The sequence below is a fragment of the Mustela nivalis genome, assembly GCF_964662115.1.
Source record: "Mustela nivalis genome assembly, chromosome: 8".
NCBI lineage: Eukaryota > Metazoa > Chordata > Mammalia > Carnivora > Mustelidae > Mustela > Mustela nivalis.
Window position 1 is genome coordinate 7,012,745 of NC_139027.1, and position 27,041 is coordinate 7,039,785.

At 49.9% G+C, this 27,041-nt stretch overlaps 1 protein-coding gene across 6 annotated transcripts in view; it reads left to right on the forward strand.

Moving 5' to 3' along the window:
• The window catches only part of ATP6V1C2 (ATPase H+ transporting V1 subunit C2), a 53,217-nt gene that overhangs the window by 5,869 nt on the left and 20,307 nt on the right, over positions 1 to 27,041 (forward strand). For 3 of the 6 annotated variants that reach the window (XM_082745515.1, XM_082745517.1, XM_082745520.1), the window contains exons 4-5: positions 21,572 to 21,657; positions 22,553 to 22,582. In XM_082745515.1, coding sequence (XP_082601641.1) covers positions 21,572 to 21,657; positions 22,553 to 22,582 — 116 coding nt within the window. Of the gene's footprint in view, positions 1 to 4,050; positions 4,184 to 4,298; positions 4,358 to 21,571; positions 21,658 to 22,552; positions 22,583 to 27,041 lie in introns of those variants that run through there. The other 3 variants (XM_082745516.1, XM_082745518.1, XM_082745519.1) reach the window with 2 other exon arrangements.

Below are 27,041 nucleotides of genomic sequence, written 5' to 3' on the forward strand. Positions count from 1 at the left end.
TCGTGTTACCTCAAGTGTTACCAAATCCGAGGCCACATTCTATGAAAAATTAACGTCCAAGAAAAAGTGGCCTGATCCCTGAATGTCAGCTCCTTTCTTAGGCTGATCTGCTCCACAGGGAATTGGGTCTGACAGCCTCTCTGGAGGCCAGCCCACTGCCCTCGGCAGGAGATGGCTTTCCCGGCCTCTTGCAGAAAGGACAGCTAATCAGCATTTTCTCTTCCTAGACTTTTCTAGACCCTTCTAGATCTTTCTTTGCTACCGATTGTCTGCTCTAATGCAGGTCCGAGAGCCTGTTTCTTATTCCCCAAACCCTCCTCTAGCTCTAAAATTCTGTGATCCTGCATTATTATTTCCACCTTTATTTTTTCCTTTGTGTTTCGTTTTGCCTTGTTTTGATGCGTGTCCTGTTCCTTCTCTAGCGGTTGCACAGTTTGCTTGCACTGGTGGCATAGCATGTGTTTAAGGAATAACAGCCAGGTTTAGGCTGTCATTGTGAAACAGACCGAACCAATACGAATGGAGGTGTTTTTCAAAAGCCGGGGCTAGGTGTGGTGAGAATGGCAGTTGCTGTGCATTGTTTTATTTTTCCTTGTGGGCAGATATTCTCAAGAACCTTCTGTGGTGGGGGGCAGGGAGGAAAATGGTGTGATCTGAGCTCCCTTATTTCTAGCATTTCTTTACTTCCAGGGGCCAGGGTACTTTGTCTTAGAGTTAATGCTGGGGCTTGGAGTGAGGGAATGGGATACACTACCCAGGGGCTTCATGCCTTTGAAATGCCCTACCTGATTCTTTAAAGGGGACTCCAGTGTTGTTAGATAAATAAATGCTGGCCGGTTCTGTAGCCCAGGCAGCGCAAACCTGTCAGCACTGCCTCAGGCCAGGAGAACAGAGGAGGGACAAGAGTTTTCAAGGTGTATTGTTTCCATATCCTTTTATTATTTATTTACTCGGGGCACTGGAGTGTTTTTCCATGTAGCTGGAAGGCAGGTTTTGCTTACTGCCTTTTTTTTTTTTTTTTTTTTTTAATTCCCCCATGCTCCCTTTGTTAATTTACTTTGTACTTACCCTGTAATTCATGAACACGGGAGAAAACAAATGATTTTATCTTGGGAAAAAGCACCCCCCACACACACACCATTATCAGTGTTTGAGTTCTTCTCAGTATCTTCGATTCTTTTGCCATGCAGGTTGAAATACTACATTTCAACTACATTGCACTCAGATACACCCCACAGGTTCCTGGGGTACACAGGTGACTGTCGCTTGCCCCCGGCTTGTGGAACAGCTGGTGGCTTTTCTTTATCCCGTGGTTCCATGAAGTTGACTGAGGGTTAGCTCAAAGATGTGGATCACAGATTATGTATCTGAGTGTGGATGCCTGATTAATGGTGGGTTCTTCCAAGGGCATTTTGAAGAGACGCAAAATATGATTTAACAACTTCCCCTAGCTGCGTGACATTTCTCCAGTTCATTAGACAGGTATTTGTTGAATGCCTCTTAATGCTGAGTGCCTTTCTAGACTCCTCCAAGCTTCTGGGCGGTCCTGCTGTAGGTGTTTGCTGTTTTCCTGCTCTCCGTGGTGTTTCCAACCTTCCCCTCCCTGTCAGGCCCCATTAACACCTGCTCATGCTGCTCCACTCCCCCAGACTCTTCTCCTAACCCTCCTGCCTTCAAACCTGTTTATCTCCCTCCTTCATTGCACTTTCCACAGTGCCCTTGTGCGTTTCCTTGCCGGATCATCTGCTTAAATACCAGCCTGTCACCTAGACTGTCAGTTCCCTGAGGTTAGCCACTGGCACACTTTGATCCCTTGCACCTGTACTATTGTAGGCCCTCCAAAACCAGCTGAACGAATGAATGGAAGAAAGAATCCTGAAATATTAGGGCTGCACAGACCCTTAGAGATCGAATCTAACCCCTTCGTGTTCTAGATGAGAAAACAAACATGCCCAGAGAGACCCTCCCAGAAGGAGCTAGATGGGCTCGGGGCAGCAGAGGAAGAAGAGAGCCTTGACCCAGATCCACCAATCAATCATTGTTGTTTTCTTTCTTTCTTTTTTTTTTTTTTTAAATACAGACGTTTTAGTATGTCTTAATCCTGTCTTATTCATTGCTCAGATAAGTAACATTGGCATTTTACAAAGTATTTGTAAATATTTAAAGATTTAAATGGTATAACAATCAAATGGTATGCAGAGGTAAAAAAAAGAAATAGTTCCAGTTGATTCCAGAAGCTCTCCCCATAGGCAGTCCTTAGGAGGGTTTTGTATATCTCCTTTCTTGGTAAAACAAAACAAAAACACACGTACATTCCTGCTCTGATATTTACAAACCTGGAAAGACCTTCTTGTGAGGTATCTAAAAGCACAGATTTTTTTTTTTTTAAATTTAGATATATCCCAAACACTTAGGACAGAACCTATCACATGGTTGGTGCAAAGATCCTATAGATAATTCATCGGAGATTACAGTGAAGTTAGGGGGATTAAATCCTTATCGTTTTGAGTGTTGTGGTGAGCATGGTGGCTCTTCCAGTTGGCTTAATTCTTTTTCTTGTTCCTCTGGAAAGAGCGCTTTCACGTTTCAGTCAGCAAAGGTCCAGCACGGTATCTCATCGACTCTTTCCCCCCAAATTTTATTTTTTATGTAGTTGCTATTAGAAATGAGATCTTTTCTTGAAATGTTTACTATTTATAAATGGGGATTTCCATGTCTTAATTCCGTGAACCACAAACTTAACTGAGTTTCCTTATGGAAGCTAAGGTGAAAGGTCAGGGAGTCTGATTCCAGCGTCTAGACTTTAGGGTTAGGGTCAGGATTAAGGGTTAAGGTTAGGGTTAGAGAGAGTCTGGCTCCAGAGTACTCTTTTTTTTTTTTTTTTTTAAGAATTTATTTATTTATTTGACAGAGACGCAGCGAAAGAGGGAACACAAACAGGGTAATGGGAGAGGGAGAGGCAGGCTTCCCACCGAGCAGAGAGTCCCATGCAGGGCTCGATCCCAGGACTCTGGGATTATGACCTGAGCTGAAAGCAGATGTTTAACTGAGCCACCCACATGCCCCCAGAGTCCTCATTTTTTTTTTTTTTAAAGATATTTATTTATTTGACAGACGGAGATCACAAGTAGGCGGGGAGGCAGGTAGAGAGAGAGGAGGAAGCAGGCACCCTGTTGAGCAGAGAGGCGGGGATCCCAGGACTCTGAGATCATGACCTCAGCCGAAGGCAGTGTCCTTAACCCACTGAGCCACCCAGGCGCCCCCAGAGTCCTCATTTTTAACCACAGTATTAAGACGGGTCAGTTGTGTGACAGCACAAAATTAGAAAGACATACTAGTTTAAGAATGATGATGACAGCTTTGTAAGAAGAATTTGGAAGTTTCACTCTGTTCTCCATCTTTTCCACATTGTTCACGCGGCGTCCACTGGCCACATGGGGCTTGAGCACTTGACTGGTGGCTCGTTTGAGTGAGATGGTAATGTAGGAAACCTCAGATATCGAAAACTTAGTACCAAAAAAAAAAACTACAAAAAACAAAAAAAAGGGAAATTCTAATAGCTGTTGAAACAATAATGTTTTTGATATTGAGTTACATAAAATATATTATTGAAATTAATTTCACTGTTATTTTTTATATTGTGGCTACTAGAAATTTTTAAGTGACATGTGGCTCAGTTACATTTCTGTTAGCGCTGGGCTGGCGCTCTAGACAGTGCTTCTCAAACACAGATGAATGGCCTGGGGATCTCGGCAAAATGCGGGTTTTGACTCAGTGGGTCTGGGCTGAGCCTGGGACTCTGCGTTTCTTACAAGCTCCACGCTTATCCTGTGCTGCGGGTCCACAGACCACACTTGGCATTCTACGTTCAGCCTACTTAAATCAGTGGCTCTTAACCCACACTGTGCCCCAGAATCATCTGGAAGACTTATTAAGAAATAGATGATGGGAGGGGCGCCTGGGTGGTTCAATCAGTTAAGCGCCTGACTCTTTTTTTTTTTTTTTTTTAAGAGTTTACTTATTTATTTGACAGAGAGATCACAAGTAGGCAGAGAGGCAGGCAGAGAGAGGAGGAAGCAGGCTCCCTGCCGAGCAGAGAGCCCGATGTGGGGCTTGATCCCAGGACCCTGAAATCATGACCTGAGCCGAAAGCAGAAGCTTAACCCACTGAGCCTGGACCCAGGTGCCCCAAGGGCCTGACTCTTGATTTCAGCTTAGGTCATGATCTCAGGATCGTGAGATTGAGCCCTGCGTAACATTCTCTCTCTGCCTCTCTCCCCCCATTAAAAATAAAATAGATTCCTGGGCTTCCCCTCCAGCTGAGTCGGGGCCTAAACATGTGCATTTTCAGTGTGAAGTAAGAGCTGTTTCTGTCGTTGGGTGTTTGAAGATTTCTTGGGACCCCCTCTACTGCGGCTTCTCCTGAGTGTCCCATCGGGTCCTCTGATGAGTGTTTTCTCCTGTTCCCGTTGTCTAGAGCTGGTAGGTGTCTGTAGGAACCACAGTTATAATGATTTTCGTATCTGCTCTACCCATGCTTTCATGCGTGATGGTATTTTCTGCTCTGGCTGGAGGCACGAAGACGATGACAGTTGTCCCTCCGTGGGGGATTGCCACTTGATGGTGTGTGTGCCTGTTTGTCTCGTTTTCTGTCCGGAGTGCCACACTGGCGATGGCCTTTCACCCATTCCTCGTTGTGTGCCAGGCACTGTATTAGGTGCTTCTCATTTCTCTGTTTCCTCACAAAATCTCCGCCACCATCCTGTGAACTGTGTATCTGCTCTTTACAGGTGAGAATATCGCTGTTCCCCGAGAGAAGCTGCTTTGGCAAAGTCGTGTAGACGATGCGTGTGTCAGGCCTTAACCTGGTCCGCCTGCTTCTCTCCCTGCCTCAGCCAGAGGCCGGGGGCAGATGGCAGTTGGCTCCCCCTCTGCCTGCCTGCCCGGCCTTCATCCCTTCCTTCAGACCCTGCTGTGACACTCTTTGCTTTGCCTGATGTGACACAGGCCCTGACAGTCCTCCTTCCCCCCCACCGCCCAGCTCTGGCAACTAGAAGTCGGGCCAGGAGGGAAGGAATGTGGGCCGGCTGCTTTATATGCATCAGGCCTGGGTCAGGGGCAGCCGGAGGCAACATTGTGAAATCCAGGAAATAATCTTTTGGAGGCCAAATTTAGGAGAAGGCACTTACTTCCCTCCGAGATCTTGGTCCCATAGCTCCACTCGCGTCGGGACCTCAGCCCGACCACGGCCACTCGGCCCTCACTGACTCTTCACACCTCAGCTGGACGGCAGCCCCTTCGACTTTTCTGGTTCTCAAGGGCTTAAGGGGCAGCTTTAAATGGCTCTTTTTTAGAATGGGCTTCATGTCCTAAGTGAATGTCATTCTCAGGAGACCAAGTACGTATGTGGAGTCTCTATGGGGCCCTTCGATGGCTCGTGGGCCCACAGACGCGCTGCCCAGGCATCCTGGTGTTCCTCCAGGTCCACAGTCCACTTGCCACTCCAGTAGGGACAGAGTCCTGTGGGTGCCACCTTCCAAACTTGGCCCGTGTCCATCACTTCTTGGCGTGTCCCGCGCCACATCTGCATGCAAGCCACCTTCTGCCCTTGCTTGTGTTCCCGTAACACACTCTTCCCGCCTGCCGCCTCCCCCGGCCCTGCCCCGACTCCACGCCACTCTCCGCATGGCAGCCAGAGTGGTCTTTTTCAAAACGCCCTGTCACATGACTTTGGTGCTTAAAACCTTTCTGTGGCTTTCCAGTACCTTCAGTATAGAATCCATGCTCTTGACCCTGGCTTCCAGAACCCTAATGAGTCAGGCCTTCCTTTATGCCCCCCCCCCCCCCAACCACCACCCTGGCTCCATCCTGCTCTGGGTCACGCTCGACCTTCCCTTGACCTGGAAGTCCCCCCACCCTCGCAGGGCGGGTTCCTCCTTGTCATCCCCATCTCAGGCTAAATGTCACCTTCAGAGGCCTTCTCTGGCCCGGCTGTCAGCCTCGTCCTGCCAGGTCGCCCTGTTCTGATACCTGCATTCCATATGCCACTATTTAATACTTTTCTTCTTTGTCTTTATCTGTTTCCTTTAGAATATAAGCCCCAAGAAAGCAGGTTCTGGAACCGCGCCTGACTCATAGTGGGAGTTGAATAAATACATACTGAACACATGGGCCCCATCTGCCCCGGCAGGAGGTCATGGGCCGCCTCCTTCAGCCCATATGATCGCCTGGGAACTAGAAAAAACATACAGAATCCCCGGGGACTCTGATTGGGTACATCTAGGGTGGGGTCCCAGAACCTGCATTTTATTTTGTTGTATTTTGTTTTATTTTATTTTTTTCCTGAAGATTTTATTTATTTATTTATTTATTTATTTATTTATTTATTTCAGAGGGAGAGCGAGTGAGAGACTGAGCACGGGGAGGGAGCAGAGGGGGAGAGAAACTTAACGAAGACTCTGTGCTGAGCCCGAAGCGGGGCTCCATCCCTTGACCCTGAGATCATGACCTTGAGCTGAAATCAAGAGTCAGAAGCTTAACCAACTGAGCCACTGAGGCACCTCTCAGAACCTGCATTTTGGGGGGCTCAGGGTGATTCTGGGCAGGCAGGCTGGAGATGCTGAGGAATCTGGTTACTGTTACCAGCCATGACCCCATTTAATCTTGACACGCTTCTGGGCACTCGATCTTCAGGCCGGGGTCTCTAAATGTATATTAAAAAGGTGATAATAGGGGCGCCTGGGTGGCTCAATGGGTTAAAGCCTCTGCCTTTGGCTTGGGTCATGGTCCCTGGGTCCTGGGATCGAGCCCCACATCGGGCTCTCTGCTCAGCATGGAGCCTGCTTCCCCCTCTCTCTCTGCCTGCCTCTCTGCCTACTATGATCTCTCTCTCTGTCAAATAAATAAATAAAATCTTTTTTAAAAAGTAGAGAATAATTTCTTCCCCAAACAGGTAATACATTCACATGCATCCCAGATAAAAACAATGAGAAATCTCCCTTACATCGTCCATGCCGCCCCCCTCTCCTGCCTTGCCTGACCTCTTCCCTGCTTCTCTGGTCCTGGTTTAAGAAAACCAGGTTTGCAAATTGCTTGGGCACATTTTTGGTGCTTCCTGATGCCAACACAAGGCAATTTCAGCATCTATTTTTCTCTCCCCTTTCTAAACACAAAGTGGTCATCTACACATGCTGTTACGGATCTTGCTTATCCCTAACTGAGCAATATGTCCTGGGAGATTTCTCCTGTTGGTTCATCCAGAGCTGTCTCTCTTTCTGGGCTCCCTCGCATTCCACTCAGGGGACGTACCCTAGTTTATGAAGCAGCCCCAGAGGTGGACCCTGGCTTCTCGGCGTTTACAGGGCAGGGAGCTGTTACCAACTGTGTCGTGTATATAATCTTGATGCCTGTATAATTTTTCCGTGTGGAAGTGTGTCAGGTGTGCCTGCGGGGCGAATTCTCAGAAGCAGACTGCAGAGCCGAGGGTCATAGGCTTTTGTAATTTTGACGGACGTTGCCAGATTTCTGTGCATTGGCCATTTCGCATTTCCACCCTCAATGAAGAAGAGTTTGCATTTCCCTACACCTTTCTCGTAAAATGTGTTGTCAAATATTGAGTTTTTATGAACTTGACAGTTCAGAAATGCTCCTAGAATATAGTAGCTGTTTTTGTTTGTTTTTCTTAATGGCTCTGTTGAGACATGAATGACAAGCAGCGGAGAGCAAGTTTTCAAAGTGTGCAGTTTGCTGAGTTTTGAAATAGACACATCAGTGAAACTATCGCCACAGTCAAGATAATGAACACATCCCTTCCCCCCCAAAGGTTCTTTGTGCCCTTTTATAATCAGTTTCTTTCTTACAGCTCCACCAGTGCTTGTAAGCTTTCTGTCACTATAAGCGTATTTGTGTCTTTTGGAACATTGATACAAATTGAATGATACAGGAGAGACCCCTTCCTTTGGTCTGAGTTTTCCATTCCACATCATCATGTGATTGCATCTATTAACAGTCATTTCTTTTTTGTTTTGTTTTGTTTTGAAGATTTTATTTATTTATATGACAGAGATCACAAGTAGGCAGAGAGGCAGGCAGAGAGAGAGAGGGGAAAGCAGGCTCCCCGCTGAGCAGAGAGCCTGAAGCGGGGCTCGATCCCAGGACCCTGGGATCATGACCTGAGCCGAAGGCAGAGGCTTAGCCCACTGAGCCACCCAGGCGCCCCTTAGCAGTCATTTCCTACTGCTGAGTTGTGTTCTGTTTTAGGGGTGAGCCCCTATTTATTTACCTCTCCAGCTGTTGGGGGACATATAGACACCTTCCAGTTTGGGACGTTTATTTATTTATTAGAGAGAGAGCAAGTGTGTGCGCACGCATGCAGGTGGGGGTGGGCAGAGGGCAAAGGCGAGAGAGAATCTCAAGCAGACCCCGTGGAACCTGTTGTGGGGCTCATTCGCATGACACTGGGAGTGTGACTTGCGCCACAACCAAGGGTCACACGCTCAACCAGCTGTGACAGCTGGACACCCCAGTTTTGGACTATTAAAAAAGAAGGGTATTGTGAACATCCATATGTACGGTCTTCGTATTGACATATATTTTAATTTTTCTTAGGTAAGCATCTACCCATTGAGGCAGCTAGAGTCAGGGACACATGAAGTGCGGGTACACACATACCCTTTGACCCTCAAATCTTTGGATTGCTTCCTGACCCCATGGGATGGACATGGCTTGGAGGAAGGCCACACTGGAACCTTCTAAAGCATGGGGTCCCATGTGGTCCCACAACCTGGCCCCCTTCTCATGGGCGAGGCCTGCTGTTTAATTGCAGTGAGTACTTAGGGTTTTGTAGACAGAGGGAATACTGAGTCGTCGTCGTCGTCGTCGTTATTTTTAAGGAAATGGCCGTTCTTTGGAAAGTTCACATTCTGGGAGATGCAGCCGATGAGTGAAGAGATCATTTCCATCCCGTGTGACGCGTCAACAAAACAAAAATGGCGGTGGACCGTGTCGGCTCTGAGGAGCCCTGGTCTAACAGCCACTTCACGTCGTTGGCCCAAGTCCCCCCAGGCAGCATTTGCCGGGCATCTGTGTATTTGCCGGGAACCACTGTATTTTTGCCGGAGCTGGTGGTAGTACAATTAATAATGTTTCAGAGATCTGTTTGTTTTGATGGAGTTCCCAGATGAGGAAACCAGCACTACGGTAGTATAGTGAGTGATGTGGTGGAGGGAAGTTTCTAGTAAGCCCTACGAGGGAAGTGATTATGGTTTGTTCACGACTGTCTCCCGATGGTTCCGCCTGGTACGTCATGGACACAATATGTTTTTTATTGAGTGCAAGAAGCAACATGTGTTGGGCGCAGTGTTACCCAACACTGTGTTGTGTTTGTTAGGGGTGACTTGGCACAAGGAGGAGCGCTTGGCCTGTTATAATGGTGAGCGGTACCAGGTGGGTCTGGAAAGCTGATGCGGGAAGGGCCGTGGCAGGCGGGTAGACAAGAAGCCTGGACAGGCAGATGTGCTCCTTGTAGACTCTGCCAAGGAGCCAGACCGTCAATATTTGAACTTCTTGGGAAACCGCTGACCTGGTTTAAACACAACGACTTGCTAAGCTGTGTAGTGTTGGAGATTTGTCTGGATGATGTGGGCGGGTTGGAGAGGAGGGGGCCAGATTAAGAGAGGCAGGACAAGCAGAGAGGAGGCTATTGAAGGAGACGTGGAGAAAGATGGTGCGGCCTGGCTGGGACCGTGACCCAGGGCAGGGCTCGGACAGATTTGCGGTAACTAGAGAATCTGGCGGAGATGGAAAAGAAGGGAGTGGAGCCAGGGAACTTTGGAGAAGGTGATGACATCCAGTGGGAAGGGCCATATCCGTCCTTGGCATTCTCCTCTAGGCTGGGTCTTCACCTTCAAAGCCAGGAGAAAGGCAGGGGCATGTTTTTAAAAATTAAGATAGAATTCACACACTGGAATAGTCACCCTTTGATGTGCACTGTTCATCGGTCTCCATTATATTTACCTCACTACCACCTGGTTCCAGAACGAGGCCGTCATCTCAGAAGGAAACGCCGTGCCTGTCAGTCACTACTCACTCCTTCCTCCAGTTCCCGGCCTCATCCCGACCCCTCCACTCCTCCTGCCTCTGGTCATTGGCCACTCAAGTCTGTAGATTCACCTGTTGTGAGCCTTTCATGCAAATAGAAAGCCTGGATATTTTCAGATAAACCAAGAGAGGAAACTCCCCTTCCCTGCAGATTTGCCCTGAAATGTGTGTATTGACGGGGGGCCCTATAGGGTGGGTGACTACGTGTCCTGTGGGGTCTGTTGCTTTCTTCTTCTTCTTCTCCCCCTCCTTCCCCCTCCCCCTCTCTCTCCTCCCCCTCCTCGTCCTCCTCTTCCTCCTTCTCCTCCTCCTCCTGCATTTGAGAGAGAGAGTGAATGAGAGAGAGGGCTCAAGCCAGGAGGGGGAGAGGCAGGGGGAGAAACACACTCTCCATTCCGCGGGGAGCCTGACATGGGGCTCGATCCCGGGACTCTGGGATCATGACCTGAACTTAAGGCAGATGCCTAACCCACTGAGCCACCCAGGTGCCCCTAGCTTTCTTCTTATTTAAAAAAAAGATCTCTGGGGCACCTGGGTGGCTCAGTGGTTAAAGCCTCTGCCTTCGGCTCAGGTCATGATCCCAGGGTCCTGGGATCGAGCCTCACGTCAGGCTCTCTGCTCAGCAGGGAGCCTGCCTCCTCCTCCTCTCTCTCTCTGCCTGCCTCTCTGCCTACTTATGATCTGTCTGTCAAATAAATAAAAATCTTTAAAAAAAAAAATTAAAAAAAGATCTCTTAGTACAAACAGACAAGGGATTTAAATGAGACGTTTAAAAAAAAAAGTTTTAAAATTCAATTTATTACTCTAAAGTTGAGGTCTTGTTTTGGCCCTGGTCTGCTGCCTAAGGGCTGTGTGACCTCCGGTAGTTCCCCACCTCTCCTGGGTCTCTAAAGGCCCATCCCACTGGTGATTCTGGGTAAGTGGCTTATATTCTAGTCACCCTTCCCAGGCATGACTCTAATGTCACGGACTTTCCACACGAGAGGGCTTCTTTCATTTGATTTCTCATGGTAATGAAACTCTCACTCCATTCTCTTATAGAAGTACCTTCGCTTAAATCTGTAGCTGGTTTAAGTCGGCCGCGTCCTACAGCGGCATTTCCGAAAGTGGAACGACTGGTTCGGAGGACACGGGCACATTTCAACTGTTTGTACATATCTAAGTTGTTTTCCAATGAGGTTGGGAGGCCACGCTGTTTCATCATCCCCTGTCAGTGTGGTGCCCTTAGAAACTCCTGCGGGCTTACCCGGCTGAATGCAAATGACGTGTGCTGTTTTAATGTGGATTTCCTGGTTCAGCAGCAAGAGGAAGCACGTTTTCAGAGGCTCACCAGCCATTTGTCGTTCTGTTTCTGTGGTCTGCCTGCTCTGGCCTTTGCCCGCCCATCCTCTGGTTTGGGGGTGGGGGCGGGGCTGCAGGTCGCACAACTCTTCACTTGGGCGCCTGGGCCCTGCTCGGTGCCAGTGGGGCCCCTGCTGTGGGGTCCGGTGCCCAGGCTGCTTGGTGGATTGACTTTTTTGGAAAACACTCTAGAACTTAAATTCCAGTCTCCCTTCTAATTCAGATGCTCAGAGGCCCCGTTACCCAGAAAAGCCTGCAGGACCCCAGAGCATGTTAGTAACACTTAATAACCAGGGGCTTTCCTTGTCCCTAGCCTTTCCGGGGGCAAATTTTCTCTGAGGATAGATGGGCTTTTGACGAGGACCAAGGATGACCCTCCGAGGTATGGGTAGGTCGAGCTACAGGAGGCCAATTTGGCCAAAGTGAATTCTGTTTTGAGTCACAGACGATTTTACTAAATGGCTTTGCACACAGTATGCAGGGGGATTCCCCTGAAGACGGAAATATCAGTCCATTCCTGCCACTTCCAAAGCTTCTAAGTAGCAAGGCCAGAATTCCAAGCATGGCACCTCTGAGGCCAGAGTTCCCCAGTCATCCCAGGCTGTTCTAGAACCCTCCAGAGCCTTCCAGAGAGGGCAACCTTCTCAGAGTCCTCATGGGATCTTTATTTATTTATTTATTTTTAAATATTTTTATTTATTTGACAGAGAGAAATCACAACTAGGCAGAGAGGCAGGCAGAGAGAGAGGAGGAAGCAGGCTCCCTGTGGAGCAGAGAGCCCGACATGGGACTCCATCCCAGGACCCTGGGACCATGACCTGAGCCGAAGGCAGAGGCTTTAACCCACTGAGCCACCCAGGCGCCCTGGGACCTTTATTTTTATTAAAAGAAAGTCACAGAATCACAGTCCAGTCCCATGTTCCTGACAGTTGCTGCAAGGCATGTTGATTCCTTTTTCCTTTGGCTGAAGAGGAAGCAGGGACCATGGAGCGGGGTGAGGTGCCCAGGGGCTCCTTGAGTCAGGTGGAGGCTGCTGGGCCTCGCTCCTCTGGGCTCCTGTGTGGCCGCAGAGGAAGGCGGGGTGGTCAGAGCCCCTCCATCTGTGGGGTATGCTTGGGGTTTTGGTTAGCCAGAGAGAGACACACTGGTCACTGGAGTGCTGAGAACGGTTGGCGCGGTGGACGGAAGCTTGCACCGGGGCGAGGCATGGGGATGGTACTAATTAATGTCAAGGTCACCAGCAAAGGGATCTCAGGCAAGGGTCTTGGTCTCTCTGAACCTCAGTTTCCTGAGCTCATTGTGGCCTCGCCTTGCTTATCATTCATTTATAGACACGTATGTACACAAGGTGCCCAAGGTCTGGTGACAACTCACTAGATAAAAGCTGTTGCTACTCTTGCTTCCAGACCCTATGGAAGCCCTCTGCCCCCCCCCCCACCCCCGCCTCTGTGGGTGCTCTCCGCCCCAGCTTGGAGTCATTTCTGGAAACCAGACCAACATTCGTCTGCTTTGGTCTGAATCATCCAAAAGACAAGGGGAAGGCAGGGAGCCCCGTGTTTCCCTTCCTGTGGATGCCCTTGGGTCCTGGGAACCTGACAGCCACGCTCCCTTCATGGAGAACTGGGTGTGTGAGACTCAGTCCTTCTTTGCACAAAGCAAGGGGTCGGGCAGGTGAGGGTGGGCCGCCTGCCAGGGTGGGGTACCCTGAGGAAAGCTGGGTCCACAGGGGTGCACTGGATGGAGGAGACATGAAGCTTCGCTGTGCGCGCTTGCAGTGGGGCCGCCCTTCAGGAATTACTGTCTGTGCTTGGGACCCTGGGACAGGGGCGCTGCCATGAGATGAGCCCATGGAGATGAGCCCTCTGCTTTGTACCCGTCGTCCATCTGCGCTGGGCCTAGAAGAGCCCCGGGGCCCTGCACGACAGATGGCCTGCTGAGCGTGGGATTGCGGGGCTCTCTGGCCACGAGCCGTGGACGTGGGTAAGCAGAGGCTCATCATGGGCTATCTCATGGCAGCCCTGTCCGTCCCGCCCCAGGGAATGGCCCCCGTGGAGCGCAGGGTCCGAAAACCAGCAGTGCTGAGAGGTACCCCGTGGGGCTCTCAGGAAGAACGAACAGCATTGTCATTGCACACCTGACCCCTTACCCCGCAGGTTCCTAGCATCTGGATTCAGCCTGCCCAGCTCCCGAAGGCCTGCCCTGCCCTCCGATCAGTTCCCTACCTGCCCTGCCCTGCCTCACACCTAGGTGGGGCCTCCATCTTTCTCCCTTTCTCCCCCTGACTCCCTGTTTGACGGGCAAAGTTAATTTGAAAGAAATCCTAACCAGCTGAGCCCAGGTAGCATGCTCTTGACTTGATTTACTTATAGCTCTCGTTCATGTGCAATGCCATTCTTCTTCTTCTTCTTTTTTTTTTAAATGAATACATGCTGTTAATTTTAAAATCCAGATTCTCCCTCTGCAAATCTACTGCCCAAAGAAATCCATTTCACCACCATGGTGCCAATCTTTCTAGACTTTTCCATGCATAATGCATGTATTTTTATGTCTTCTGTTTTTACAAAAATGTGACCGTAACTACAGATACTACTTACAATTTTCTTTTCCCCCTTTACTCCAAGAGGTACGGCCTCTCGTGGCCATCCGTAAGAGACACATCTTTGCGTAGGAGTTTTGTGCACGGGAGCAAGGATTATCAGAAGAACCAGTTCCTGAAAGTGAAATTGTGGGTGGAAATACCTTACATGTTAAAAACTTTGGATAGTTGTTCTGAAAATACTCTCTAGTAACTAGGCTATACCAGTAGACACGGCATCAACAGGGCACTGGTGTTTCAATTTTCCAGGGTGCTTGCCAGTGCTGAAGTCATAAAACTTTGTAATATGCCAATCTGGTAAGTGAGAAATATTTCATAGCGAGTGAGTTTGAGCTTTTATCCTAAGTGTTTATGAGCCATTTGTTGTTTACCTTCCAAGCATTTTTACCAGTCTCCCTCTCCCCCGATTAGTGCTAAAAAGTGATTTTTGAGCATTTCTTCAGGTGGTTGTTGGTCTTTTGTTTGTTTTCTTTGGAGAAATGTCTGTTTGAGCCCTATGCCCACTTTTGAGTGGAGTTGTTTGTTTTTGTGTCATTGAATTTTAGGAGTTCTCTATATACACTGGATGTTAATCCCTTATCAGGTATGTAACAAACATTCCCTCCCATTCTGTGTGCCTTTGTATTCTGCTGATATTTTTTTTTTTTTAAAGATTTTATTTATTTACTTGAGAGAGAGAGACAGTGAGAGAGAGCATGAACGAGGAGAAGGTCAGAGAGAGAAGCAGACTCCCCATGGAGCTGGGAGCCTGATGCGGGACTCGATCCCAGGACTCCAGGATCATGACCTGAGCCGAAGGCAGTCGTCCAACCAACTGAGCCACCCAGGCGTCCCGATGATATTTTTGATGCACAGAATTTTAAAACTTTCGTCAGATCCAGTTTCTTTTCTTCCTTGCCCGTGCTCTTGGTGTCATATCCAAGAAATCATTACCTAATCCAGGGGTAAAAGTTTTAACCCTATGTTTTATTCTATAGTTTTATACTTTTAGGTCTTTCATTTAGGTCTTTGATCCATTTTGAGTTCATTTTTATATATGGCGTGAGGTGGGGGGCCAGCTTCATTCTTTCACGTGTGGATATCCGGCTTTTCCAGCACCATGGGTTGAAAGAGCTGTCCTTTCCCCCACTGAACCGCGTTGGCACCTTTTTCAAAAATCACTTGCTGTATATGAGTATTTATTTCTGGGATCTCTATTCTGTTGCATTGGTCCATATGTCTGTCTGTATGCCAGTACCACCCTATTTTCATTATCGTAGTTTTATAGTAAGTTTTGAAGTCAGGAAGTATGAGTCCTTTTGGCTTTTGGTTTGTTTTTATTTTTTCACAAATATTCTCCTGTCCCTTTCTCTTCTTTTGGGACTCCCACAATGCATATATTGGTGCATTTTCTGTGTCCCATGGGTCCTTTAGGCTCTGTTCACTTTTTTTCGGTTTTTTCTCTTTCTGTTCCTCAGACTTGATCATTTTCAAGGCCTGATTTCAAGTTTGCTGGGTCTTCCTGCTCAAATCTGCATTGGGAGCCCTTTAGTGAATTTTTCATTTCAGTTATTATACTTCTCAGCTCCAGAATTTTTTGGGGGGGTATTTTTTCAAGGCTTTCTCTTTATAGATATTTTCATTTTGTTCATAGTTTATTTTCTCAACTTTCTCTTCAGTTTTCTTAGTTCTTTGAGCGCCTTTAAAACAGTCATTTTTTTTAAAGATCTTATTTATTTATTTGACAGACAGAGAGAGAAATTGCAAGTAGGCAGAGAGGCAGGCAGAGATAGAGAGGAAGCAGGCTCTCCGCTGAGCAGAGAGCCCAATGTGCGACTCGATCCCAGGACCCTGAGATCATGACCTGAGCCGAAGGCAGAGGCTTAACCCACTGAGCCACCCAGGCGCCCTAAAACAGTCATTTTAAAGTCTTTGGGAGTCCTGCCATCATCTCTTTGTCAGGGACAGTTTATATTCCTTTCTTTATTTCCTCTGAATGGGCCATACTCTCTTGTTTTCTTGTATGCCTTGTGAGTTTTTTGTTGAACGTTGGGCTTTGAATCTAATAACGTGTTAATTCTGGAAATCCTATCCTCCTTCTCTGGGCTTGCTGGTTTTTGGTTATTAGTGTTGCTTATGATTATCATTTTGAATTGTTGTAGGCTGTGTCCGTGCCAAGGATCAGCCTGAGGTATAAACTTACAGTCTCCTCAGGTCTTTTCCCAGCCCTTCCCTGGATCTGAACGCTCACTTTCTGACGTTTCCCTGTATGCGCAGTTGTTTTTGAATATTAATCTTCATGTCTGGCTCCCGAAGTGGAAAAAGAAAAATGAAGGCGGGAGAAAGACACAGGCTCTTTAAATCCCTTGGAGGTCAGGGTAGCTAAGGGGGTGGGGGGAGGCATAACAACGCTGACCACCCGGCTCTGTACCCCCGTGATCAGAAGCCCCCGTCAGAACACAGATTCCCCGTGTGTCGAGGGCAGCATCCTTTAGACCCACCTCGGCTCCTGCAGATCGTGTCCAGGAGCACACAGCTGCCATCATGCATCTGAGGGTTGTGAAAGGGGTCGCTGCTACCGTGCTGAGAACTGAAATTGGCCCAGATTAACCCCAGTGAATGGTGCAAGCCCTCCGTCAGCATCTGCAAGCCTTCAGCAGGTTCCAGGGTTCCTCTCCTTACATCAGCGACACAGGCACCGATGGACCCAAGGCCTCGATCAAAATACACGGTGTTTGCGGTTTGCTTTTTTAACTCAAAATACGATCTGTACATTCTCCCTTACGGATCAGTCTACATCTTCACTGAGTACTTCAGAGGAAGGGGTCACGTGTCATTTAAACCACCACTGAGGAGCGTGGACTTTGGAGTCATGTAGATTTGGATCAGTCTCTGCTTTGACACTTGTCCCCCTGCACCGGGTGACTTTCAGCAGCGTAACTCTTCATGTTTTCACCTTTCAAATGAGGATATGACCCAGCTCAAAGCACCATCTCAAGAGTTGTGTTCCTGAGATCCTTAAAAGCCCTTACAAGTCAATAATTTTTTTTTTAAAGGATTTGTTTTTTTTAGATTTTTTATTTTATTTATTTGTCATAGAGAGAGAAGCAAGAGCAAGCACAGGCAGACAGAATGGCAGGCAGAGGCAGAGGGAGAAGCAGGCTCCCTGCCAAGCAAGGAGCCCGATGTGGGACTCGATCCCAGGATGCTGGGATCATGACCTGAGCCGAAGGCAGCTGCTTAACCAACTGAGCCACCCAGGCGTCCCAATAATTTTTTTTTTTTAAAAAGGAACAATACCAGCAGAAAAACCAACAGGGAAGGGCATGAGCATGCTATTTGCAGAAGAAGAAAACAGACCATTTATGGAGTCAATGAGCCTGTGAAAGATGTCCAGCCTTCGTGAGGATCAAAGAGATGCAAATCAGAGCAGCAGTGCGATGGCGTTTTTCAGGTATCAGATCGGCAGAGATGAAACATTCGTGGCACCTGATGCTGGCGACGGTTTCGGGAAGCAGGCCCTCTTGCCCAGTGCCGGTGGGGCTGTACGCCGGCTCTGTGTGTTTGGAGAGTTGCTTGGCCTGTTTGTTAAAAGTCATCAGCGTTCGTTCCCTTTATTCCACTGGTTATCCTTTAACAGCTGACCCTGCCTGCGTAAGTGGGCCAAACACATGCACCGTTGCAACATCCCATCACGGGGGAAACAACCCACATGTCCATGAGTAGGGCAACAGAGCCCAGGAACCAGGAAGCTCCGTTCACGGAAGTGTGTTCCCAGTGAACTGTGGAGTCACGTGGTCCCTGAGGTTCCTTCCGGTGAGGAGAATATCCTGACTGGGTAAGACCACAGTTGGCCGATGACTGTCGTTGGTCATCACAGCTACGCCAGGCCCCTTTTGTTATGTGAAGTAAGTGAGCTTTCTGGTGGTTAAACTTCATCAGACCGTGTTACTCTGCGCTGTTCCACGGTGGTGGACACGCCTGAGGCCGGATGCGCGGCCATCTTGTTGTGGCTAAAAGCTCCATATGGGCTGGAATCGGGAGCAGCAGAGAGTCGTTCACAAGATGATGAGCGCGTTCTGCTTTGCAGTGGACAAGGAAGCAAGCATGGGTTTCATTTAGGTGCTGGGAAGTGCCGGGATTCGTGTATTCGCTCAACAAACATTTCCTGAGCTGTGCATCAGGCACTGGGGTGGGGGTGAGAGTCACTGCTACCTCCAGGTAAACAGGTAATTTTCTCAGAGCAAGCACCACAGAGGATACGGAGGTGCACCACTGGACCAGGGATAAGGAGGAGTTGCCGACGGTGTCGGAATAGAAGCTTCCCGAGAGCCGGGACTTTGTTTAGTTCACAACACTGTGAACCGTGCTGGGCACCCAGTTGCTTAACATACAGAATTTTGGTGACTGAATGAGCATACAAATGAATAAATAAAGTTAGTGAGTCAGGGTCTTAACAGCTAACAGAAGACCTATTCAGACGAGGAGAATCTGTTTATAAAGGGACAGACAGTTGCTTGTGAGCTGTAGGTGACCCACAGTAGGGATGGTGTGCAAACCCAGGCAGATGCAGAAGTGTCGTCACACCTGCAGGTTGGAGCGGAAGAGCGCAGAAAGCTTCTGGGAACTGAGAAGGAACCAGAGTCAGGGTCCCCCACCCTCCCTGGTCTCCCATTAAGTCTCCCCGTGAGCGAGGCGAGCGCTGGATGCGGTCCACCGGGCTGCCTGGAGCACATCAGAGGCGTGCCTGGAACTCCGTGCCTGGAACCGCAGGGGCATGGCATCAGACTCCACCAAGAACCCCAGGAGACGAGCAGGACCGTCTCCGTTTGATAGTGGAGGAAACAGAATGAGATCAGTTGGGTCACTAATGAGGATAATTATAACTCATTATAATTAGTGTGATGCAGAGCTACTGTTCCAAGAAATGACAGGACATTTGTCGAGATTTAAGTCCAGGCTGGGTCTTAGCGACTGTCGACCGCAGCGTGGCCTCGGAGTCCTCAGATGGACCAGGTGGATGGGGTCCAGTTCCTTCTCTGGGCCTCATCCGTCAAATGGGCTAATACTTGTTTTCAAGTCGTCTGTGAGGATTCCGTGGGGTAATGTTTACAGATGTTGTACCTGGTAGACTCCGCTAACGTGGTAGGTGTTACCAAAAGAAAACTCACATAAGCTCTGGATGTGTTAAGGCTTTGGAAATATTCCAGAATGCAAAGTGTGTGTTCTTTTGAGCAGAGGAGTATGGTTTTCATTTTGGGGTATTTTTAAAATTTTGGTCATGAATGCATTTTACTCTGATGGGAAAACCGGTTCTTCCCTCTCTCCTCCCCTCTTCTTCCTTCCTCTGCGCATCTTTCTGTGCCTTTCCTCCGTCCCGTTTCCTGCCTTCCTCCGGCCTATTCTCCCTCTCTTTCTTTAATCTGGGACCTTTCAGTGCCCTTCTGCCTCAGTTTCCTGTGTTGGTCCCCAGCCCTCTGGCCTCATGCTCTGCGTGTCCAGTATGGCTGGTCCCTACAACAGCAGAAGACCATGTTCCCATCTGGAATTCGGTGACCTGATCCAGGCTTCCTGCAAACACTGCCTCCTTCCTGGAGGCCAGGGTTAGGTCGAGAGAGGGCCTAAGGCAAAGATTTGGATCTTGAGAGCTTTCGACTTTGGTCCTGGTTTGACGTGTTTTCCAGCAGACTTCTCAGTGCTCACCCTCCAGGAGCGGACAGTCTGCTGCTAGGCCCTTGGAGTCTGATCAGTTACATATATGTTTTTAAAATGATTTTATTTATTTATTTGGCAGAGAGAGACACAGTGAGAGAGGGAACATAAGCAGGGGGAGCGGGAGAGGAAGAGGCTGGCTTCCCGCTGAGCAGGGAGCCTGATACGGGGCTTTATCCCAGGACTCTGGGATTATGACCTGAGCTGAAGGCAGATGCTTAACTGACCGAGCCACCCATGTGCCCTGATCAGTTATATTAATATTTATAATAATCCTGCAGAACAGACATAATCTGTGCCTTACAGATAAAAGAACTGAGGCACAAAGAGGTTTAATGGATTTAACGGAAATCATACATTTGGGGGCGCCTAGCTGGCTCAGTGGGAAGAGTCTGGCTCTTGATCTCGGGGTTATCAGTATGAGCCCCACCTTGGGTGTGAGGTTACTTTAAAAAAAAGGAAAAAGGCGGGACACCTGGGTGCCTCATTTGGTTAAGCATCTGCCTTTGGCTCAGGTTAGGACTCCAGGGTCCTGAGATAAAGTCCTGCATGAGACTCCCTGCTTCTCCTCCCCCCTCTGCCCCTGCCCCTGCCCGCGCTGTGCTCTTTTCCTCTCTCTCTCTTTCTGACAAATAAATAAATAAATAAATAAAATCTTAAAAAAGAAAAAGAAAAGAAAAAATGCTGCAAGGGTGCCTGGTTGGTTCTGTTGGTAGAACTTGCCACTCTTGATCTTAGGGTGGTGAGTTCAAGCCCTGGGTTGGGTGTGGAGCCCACTTAAAAATTAAAAGCAAAATAAACAAAAATGATACATTTGGTAATTGGCAGAGCCGTGTGGATTTGAGTTCTCCCTTGAAATCCTGCCCTTCCTGTTCTTGTCTCATACTTCGTTTTTTTGAGGGGAGGGAACCGCTGGTTTATTTGTTTTATTCTTTTTTGGATCTTCCAGTGTCACATCAGTCTCAGGTGTACAACATCGTGATTTGACAGCTTTGTCTGCTCGTCAGCTCACCGTTCTTCCTCATACTTTCTGAAGCCCTCAGGATCCTTTCTGGAGACTTAAATGTTTGATTTTTTGATAATAAAAGCAATACTGAATTATTATATTCCATAGTAATTCAATACTGAATCATCATTATGGATTTTTAAAAAGATTTTATTTACTTATTTGACAGAGAGAGAGATCACAAGTGGGCAGAGAGGCAGGCAGAGAGAGAGAGAGGGAAGCAGGCTCCCCGCTGAGCAGAGAGCCCGATGTGGGGCTCGATCCCAGGACCCTGAGATCATGACCTGAGCTGAAGGCAGAGGCTTAACCCACTGAGCCACCCAGGCACCCCATCATTATGGATTATAATCGAAAAAACAAAGAGTGGGAAGAACATTTCCCCGTAGTTCCAGCGTGCTGTCTCTGTAAATCTGTATCTTGGGTTTTTTCCACGGAACATGATAATACATGCCTTGTTCCACAGTATCAGGAATTCTTTGGAGACCTTCCTTCCAGGGGCGTGTGCAGCAGGCCCTCAGTCGGATATCCCATTTGCTTCCAACAATCCCCTATTGTTGAACCTTCCCATGGTTTCCAGTGTGTTGCTCTCAGCAAGAGTGCTACGAAGAACATCTTTTGATTCAGGGAGGTTTTCGTGTTCACCCTATTTCCTTAAGACGGTTTCCCAGAAGTGGAAATACTGGTTTGAAGGGTCTGCACATTTGAAGTCTGTGCCTCCACATTGCCACAGTCCCCAAAGGGCAGTGCCCATCTCTCCCCACCCCCACCCCCGATGGAATGTCACAGATGATTTGGAGGGCACATTCCCAGTCTGACTGCCTTGTGTTCTTTTCCCAAAGCCTCATAAAGAAGATGGCCCAGAGTGTGGTAGAAGTCATGGAAGATGCCAAGGGGAAGGTTCCGGAGAACCTCCTAGCCAACGGAGGTAGGTCACTGGCGCGTTCTTACCCAGGCCTCTCTCAGCGGGTTCTAGCCCATTGCTCGCCCGGTCAAGGCTGCAGGCACAGGCCCCATAGAGCGTCTGGATGGGCACATTGGGCAGAGCTATAACCCCCATTTTGAGCTCAGCAGGACCTCTAGTTTGAAGACCTGCCCCTTGGCCTGTGGAGGGTCCTGCTGTGGCATTTCTAGAGCATCTGACGTTTTTACCCTATAGAAACCTGCAGGGAGAATGGGGTCAGTGGGGTCTCGGGGTTGTTGGATCTGCCCGCCTTCCCCATGAGCTTCTGCTCTGTCCGGCTTGGAAAATTCCACCTGTTCCCCTCCCCCATCCCCACCCCACCCAGCCCCACTCATTCCTTCTCCCAGAAGAAGATGGAAAATGCCTTCAGGGGCTGAGAAAAGCCTCAGACTTACGTCTCAAGTTGTGCCCAGTCAATCCAGAGAGACCAAAAATGCTCTCTGTGCTGTGTGTTCGCATTTAGAATTTCTGTCTCTCCTGGGCCGTAGGGGAGACCCCAGATTCCAGAGACATTCAGGCCCCTTAACTGCAGACATAGAATCTGAGTGTGCTGGAAATGTGCAAGGCGCAAACTTGGAGACTTGGGAAACTTCAAATCAGGTGTTCGAGTCCCGCAGAAGTCGCGGAACGTGTGACCGTCCGCATGTACACAAGACCAAAAATGAGAGTGTAAATTCTGTATCTGACATTTCTGTCACTCGTTACGTGTCAGTTCATAGTTTTTCCCTCTTGGGAACCACAGAAGGTTTTTTTTTTATTTGCTTGTTTAAATGGAAAAAGGGTATTGCTCATGCTCCCAGATCTGAACTTGGCTTTGTGGGTTCGTGTGATGGAATAACTCTTCCTTATTACATTGCAGGTTTGAAGGAAAAAATGAAATATTTAAAGAGTAGGTTGTACGTTGTTTGCCGTGAGTGTGCTTGGCGTGATGCCTGTGTGTCCCTGGGAAGGGGGACTCTCAGTCTGGTCATTGGGGTGTGGTGATTGGGTCCTGGTGGATTTCTCGAGGAACAGCCTGGGACCTGGGTCACCGTAGCCGTATGACCTATCACCTGTTGTATTCCTTTTCCCTCTTTCCCATGTCTGCCCTGCTTCCCTCCCCACCTCCCTGCCCCCAGCACCGCATGCCTCCGGAGGTGGGGTGATCCTCTGGTTCTGGAGTTTAAGGTGGACTTTCTGTATCTTTCGGCTGTGGTCTGCTCCTTGCTCTTTGATGTTTGTCCTCAGTCCCCACTCTTCCTGCCTGCACTGGGAGTCTGGCTTTTGTGGACCCTGGCAGCTTACATGTCAGGCTTAGCATCGTGTGGCTCTGCTGGGGTCCACTCACACAAGGGCTCTTCTCTCAGGAGCCTTGGGGAGGAGGGGCCATCCCTGGGCCTCAACAGGCTGTTGCTGGCTCAGAGGAACCATTTGCTTTAGGTTTTCTCCAACCTTCTCAAACTGGTGGAATTTAGGCCAGCCGATCCTTCTAGGACAAACACTTAAGCCCAGCAAATCCTTTCAGGAGGAACATGGGTCTTTACAGATCGGAACTTAACCAAAATTCCTTTCCAAAAGCAGTCTGTTAGTGGCACTGACATTTCTTGCTGTGCTAGTAAAAAATTATTTTGTTAAATTGATCAACTGATCTTCCTTCCCAGCCCGTAATTTGTAAGGGCCCTAGACGGAAGGGTTGGCTTAAGGCAGAGAGCTACTTTGCCATATAAAAACCTGGTCTTTAAGCCACGAGGATTTGAGCTCATGTTAAAATAGCGAACAGGATGCTTGCTTTTACTCAAAATTCCCATTACTTAAAGCTAGACTTATCTTATCATCCCGTGGTCTCCATCCCCAGGGCAGATGGCTGCTGTTCTGAAGCCCGGCTTCCTCTCGGGAGGAGGAGATTCAGCTGTATTTATCTATGTAATATGCTTCATTACCTCCAGGCCCCCTGTGAATTGGGGCCCCATGACTTTGGCGAGACTAGAGTTTCGAAGGCTTGTTCTGTAACCAGCTTTGTGCACACAGAGGTCAAGGGCTGTGGCTGCTGACTCCTGACATTCACAACACGTGTTAGCACAATAAAGGCTCTGAAAAGTACTGCAGTCCAGAGACCTGGTCAGACTGACTTTGGCTGGGGCTTCCCTGGTAGGATTGGGCTTGGGAAATCTTTTTCTTTTTCTTCTGCAGAGCATCCATGGAACTAGTGAGCTAGCAATGGGCAGAATGAACTGGAGGGCTCCCGGTTGGCCTCAGTAGGCGGGATTTAATCCATCTCCCCCGGGGCCATGTCATGGGGACAGCCAGTGGCCGCAACTGCCTTAGGTCAGACCCGGTCCTGGACCTTGGCGGGTCACCTCTCTTGGTCCTGGTTTTCTCCTCTGTCCATGGACTTCATTTCTCCCCTGTCCATGGACTTCATCCTTTTCAGGCACCTTGCCTTGCTGAGGCATCTCTTGTTTTGGCTTGTTCTTTGCCCCCAGCTGAGCTCTGAGTCTAGAAGGAAGGCTGTGGATGCTTTGGATTATAGCAGAAGCCTGGCAGACATACCGCGGTTTGGAGTGGGCCCTCGATCATGCACAGAAGTCATAAACACCTGGAGATCCGTTCAGTGGAGCGGGAGATGGGCCGTGGCCCATGTGTGTTTGCAGGTCCCTTGTCCTGCTCCCATATAAGGCCAGGAAGGCCTTGTTATGGTTCTCAGACAAGGTTCCTGTTACTCCAGGGCAGCTGCCTGTTTATTGCATGTTTTGATTCTGAGTGAGCCTGCCTGGGTCATGGTCTGACCTCCCAGGCCAGGCGTCCAAGGCTCCTCTGACTTCAGCTGGGGGAGGGAGGGGAGGCCTGTCCTTTCTAGGACAGCAGGCCCAAGGGAATGGCTTGCTGCTTTCTAAGATGGAGAACTGTCCTCAGGCCATGTTGTCACCAAAGATGATGGGCGTGGGCAGGGCCATGCTTCCCTTGGATGTGTGCTGAGGGTGAGCGTCGGGGTCAGGAGCTGGGATGGGAGGGTCACTCAGCAAAGGCCTCAGGAAGCTTCTGTGCTGGGTGCTGAACATGCAGAGGGGCTGCTCTCCAAGCGCTCCTGGCCAGGGGGACAGCCCTGTGGTCCCGCACGTGCTGTGATGCCAGAGGAGCCTGGGGAATCCCCCCAAGGAGATGAGCAGGCTCTGGGGACACAGAAACAGCCATCTGCCCTCCGGGAGCCTGAAAGTGCCAAGAGAATGGGGGGGGGGGATCAGGCAGCATTGGAAGAAGCAGGGAACAGGGGAACATCCAAGACCGTGGACGGGCAGTCAGCTGGCAGGCTTTTAGGTGGTGGCCCCTGTCCTGATGCTGAAGGACAAAAGCAGCAGGAGAGTAAGGGGTGGGAGGCAACAGGCTTGGAAGTGGCAGAGTGGGGAGGAGGAGGAGGGGCTTCTGGCCAGCATCTCCTGCCTGGGGCCAGGCAGCGGGGGCGAGGGGGTGGGGGGGAGGTGGGGGGCTCCCGTGAGTGGATCAGTCACCATAGGAGGGCTCCTTCTCCGCCTTCTGGATCTGCCTCCGGCTCTACCCCCACCTACACCCCCATTAACCACACATTCCTTCTGTTCCTCCCCGGTCTGCAGTCTCCCCCTGCAGGGGTGGCCATACAAAAACCCATCGTGATCCCAGATTTTTTTTTTTAAATATTTTATTTATTTATTTGACAGAGAGAGATCACAAGTAGGCAGAGAGGCAGGCAGAGAGAGAGAGAGAGGAGGAAGCAGGCTCCCTGCTGAGCAGAGAGCCTGATGCGGGACTCGATCCCAGGACCCTGAGATCGTGACCTGAGCCGAAGGCAGTGGCTTAACCCACTGAGCCACCCAGGCGCCCCGTGATCCCAGATTTATACCGAAGTCTGTATTGGCTCGAGGTGCCTTAACGAAATACCAGCCTGGGGGGCCGACGTAACAGACACGGATCTCCCACAGTTCTAGACACTGGATGTTCACGGTCAAGGTGCCCGCAGGCTGGTTCCTGCGTTGGGTCCTCACAGGGGCTTTTCTTGGAGAGAGCATGCGGGGAGGGAGAGAGAGAGCTCGTGGCGTCTCTCCTTACAAGGACGCTTATCCTAACGGATGAGCTCCCTCCCCTTGGCGACTCTTGTCAATTCCAGCCCCACTGGAACCCGAGGGACCTCTTCTAAGGGCAGGTGAGCCAGACGTGTCAGCTCGTGGTTCTTGGGCAGAGACAGGCCACCGTGCACACCGTAGCCGTGACCGTCTGTGGGCGGACAGGGAAGGGGCGTGGCACTCCATATGCCCCACCACTGCGTGCCGGTCCCACCTCAGAAATGGAGATAATGATAGCACTTAGTAGGGTTGAAATGCAATAATTCCCGGGTCCTGGCCAAGGGGAACAGTCAGTGTCAACTGCCTGATCGGTTGAGGCCCTTCCCGCTTGTTGCGCGCCCGCCTCTCCAGCAGGCTGCTTGCCTCCTCTGAGCCCCATTTCATCTCCGTCTGCGTCCTGGGGACTCGGCGGCCCCCCTGTCGGGCTCCAGCTTGTCCGGAGCTGAGCTCATCTCCTCTCCCCTCTGCCCCCTCCTGCTGCGTCGCGGCTACCCAGCCGAGTACGTGTCCCCCCCCCCCCCCACCCTCTCACCCGACCTGGAAATCCAGGTGTGCCTTGGGCCGCCTCCGTGGGCAGCCGTGTGGGCCTGCCCTTCCCCTTCTGTTTCCAGAGCTTGGGCCCCTCTCAGCTGCTCCTCTCCCACACTCCCCTGCCAGCTTCTCTCCTGCAAAGCCCCTGTTGGCCCCCGAGAAATCTCCGTGCACGAATGTCCTTGACTGACCACACAGCCCCCAGAGGCTTGGTATCCTAACCTGCTTGGTGACCTTCCCAGCCCTGCTGTTGGAGTTGGAGCGATGTATGGCCACTTGCTGGCAGATAATGGGGGGCGGGGTTCCATATGTGCGCCTGGTGTCTTTATCACCGTAGGAGAAAGTGTAGACACGGCCTTCCACGACCCTGCCACAGCCCTCCTGTTCCATCGGCTTGTCCCAGAGACTCCTGGGCCCCCCGCACACCCCCTCTGGGTGTCCTCAGCTCACACCCACTGCCCTCCCCCTCCAGCCCCTGGCAGACTCCTGTCCCCTCCAGCCCCTGCCTGTCGCCCTCCCCGCCCTCCCTGGGAGTCGGGCACCGGCTCTCCCAGCCCTCACACCAGGCCACGCTTCTGTTGCCACTCGCCGGGCTGTGAGGCTTGCCTGCTTGGCTCCCTAGGCGACTGAGCACCTTGAAATCCAGGCGCTGTGGTCTCTGCTCCCCTTGTGGTGGCGAGCTGGGGTCCAGTGGATGTGCCTGACCGTTGAATGAGCAGCCACCAGTGCCCTTTCCGTGCACAA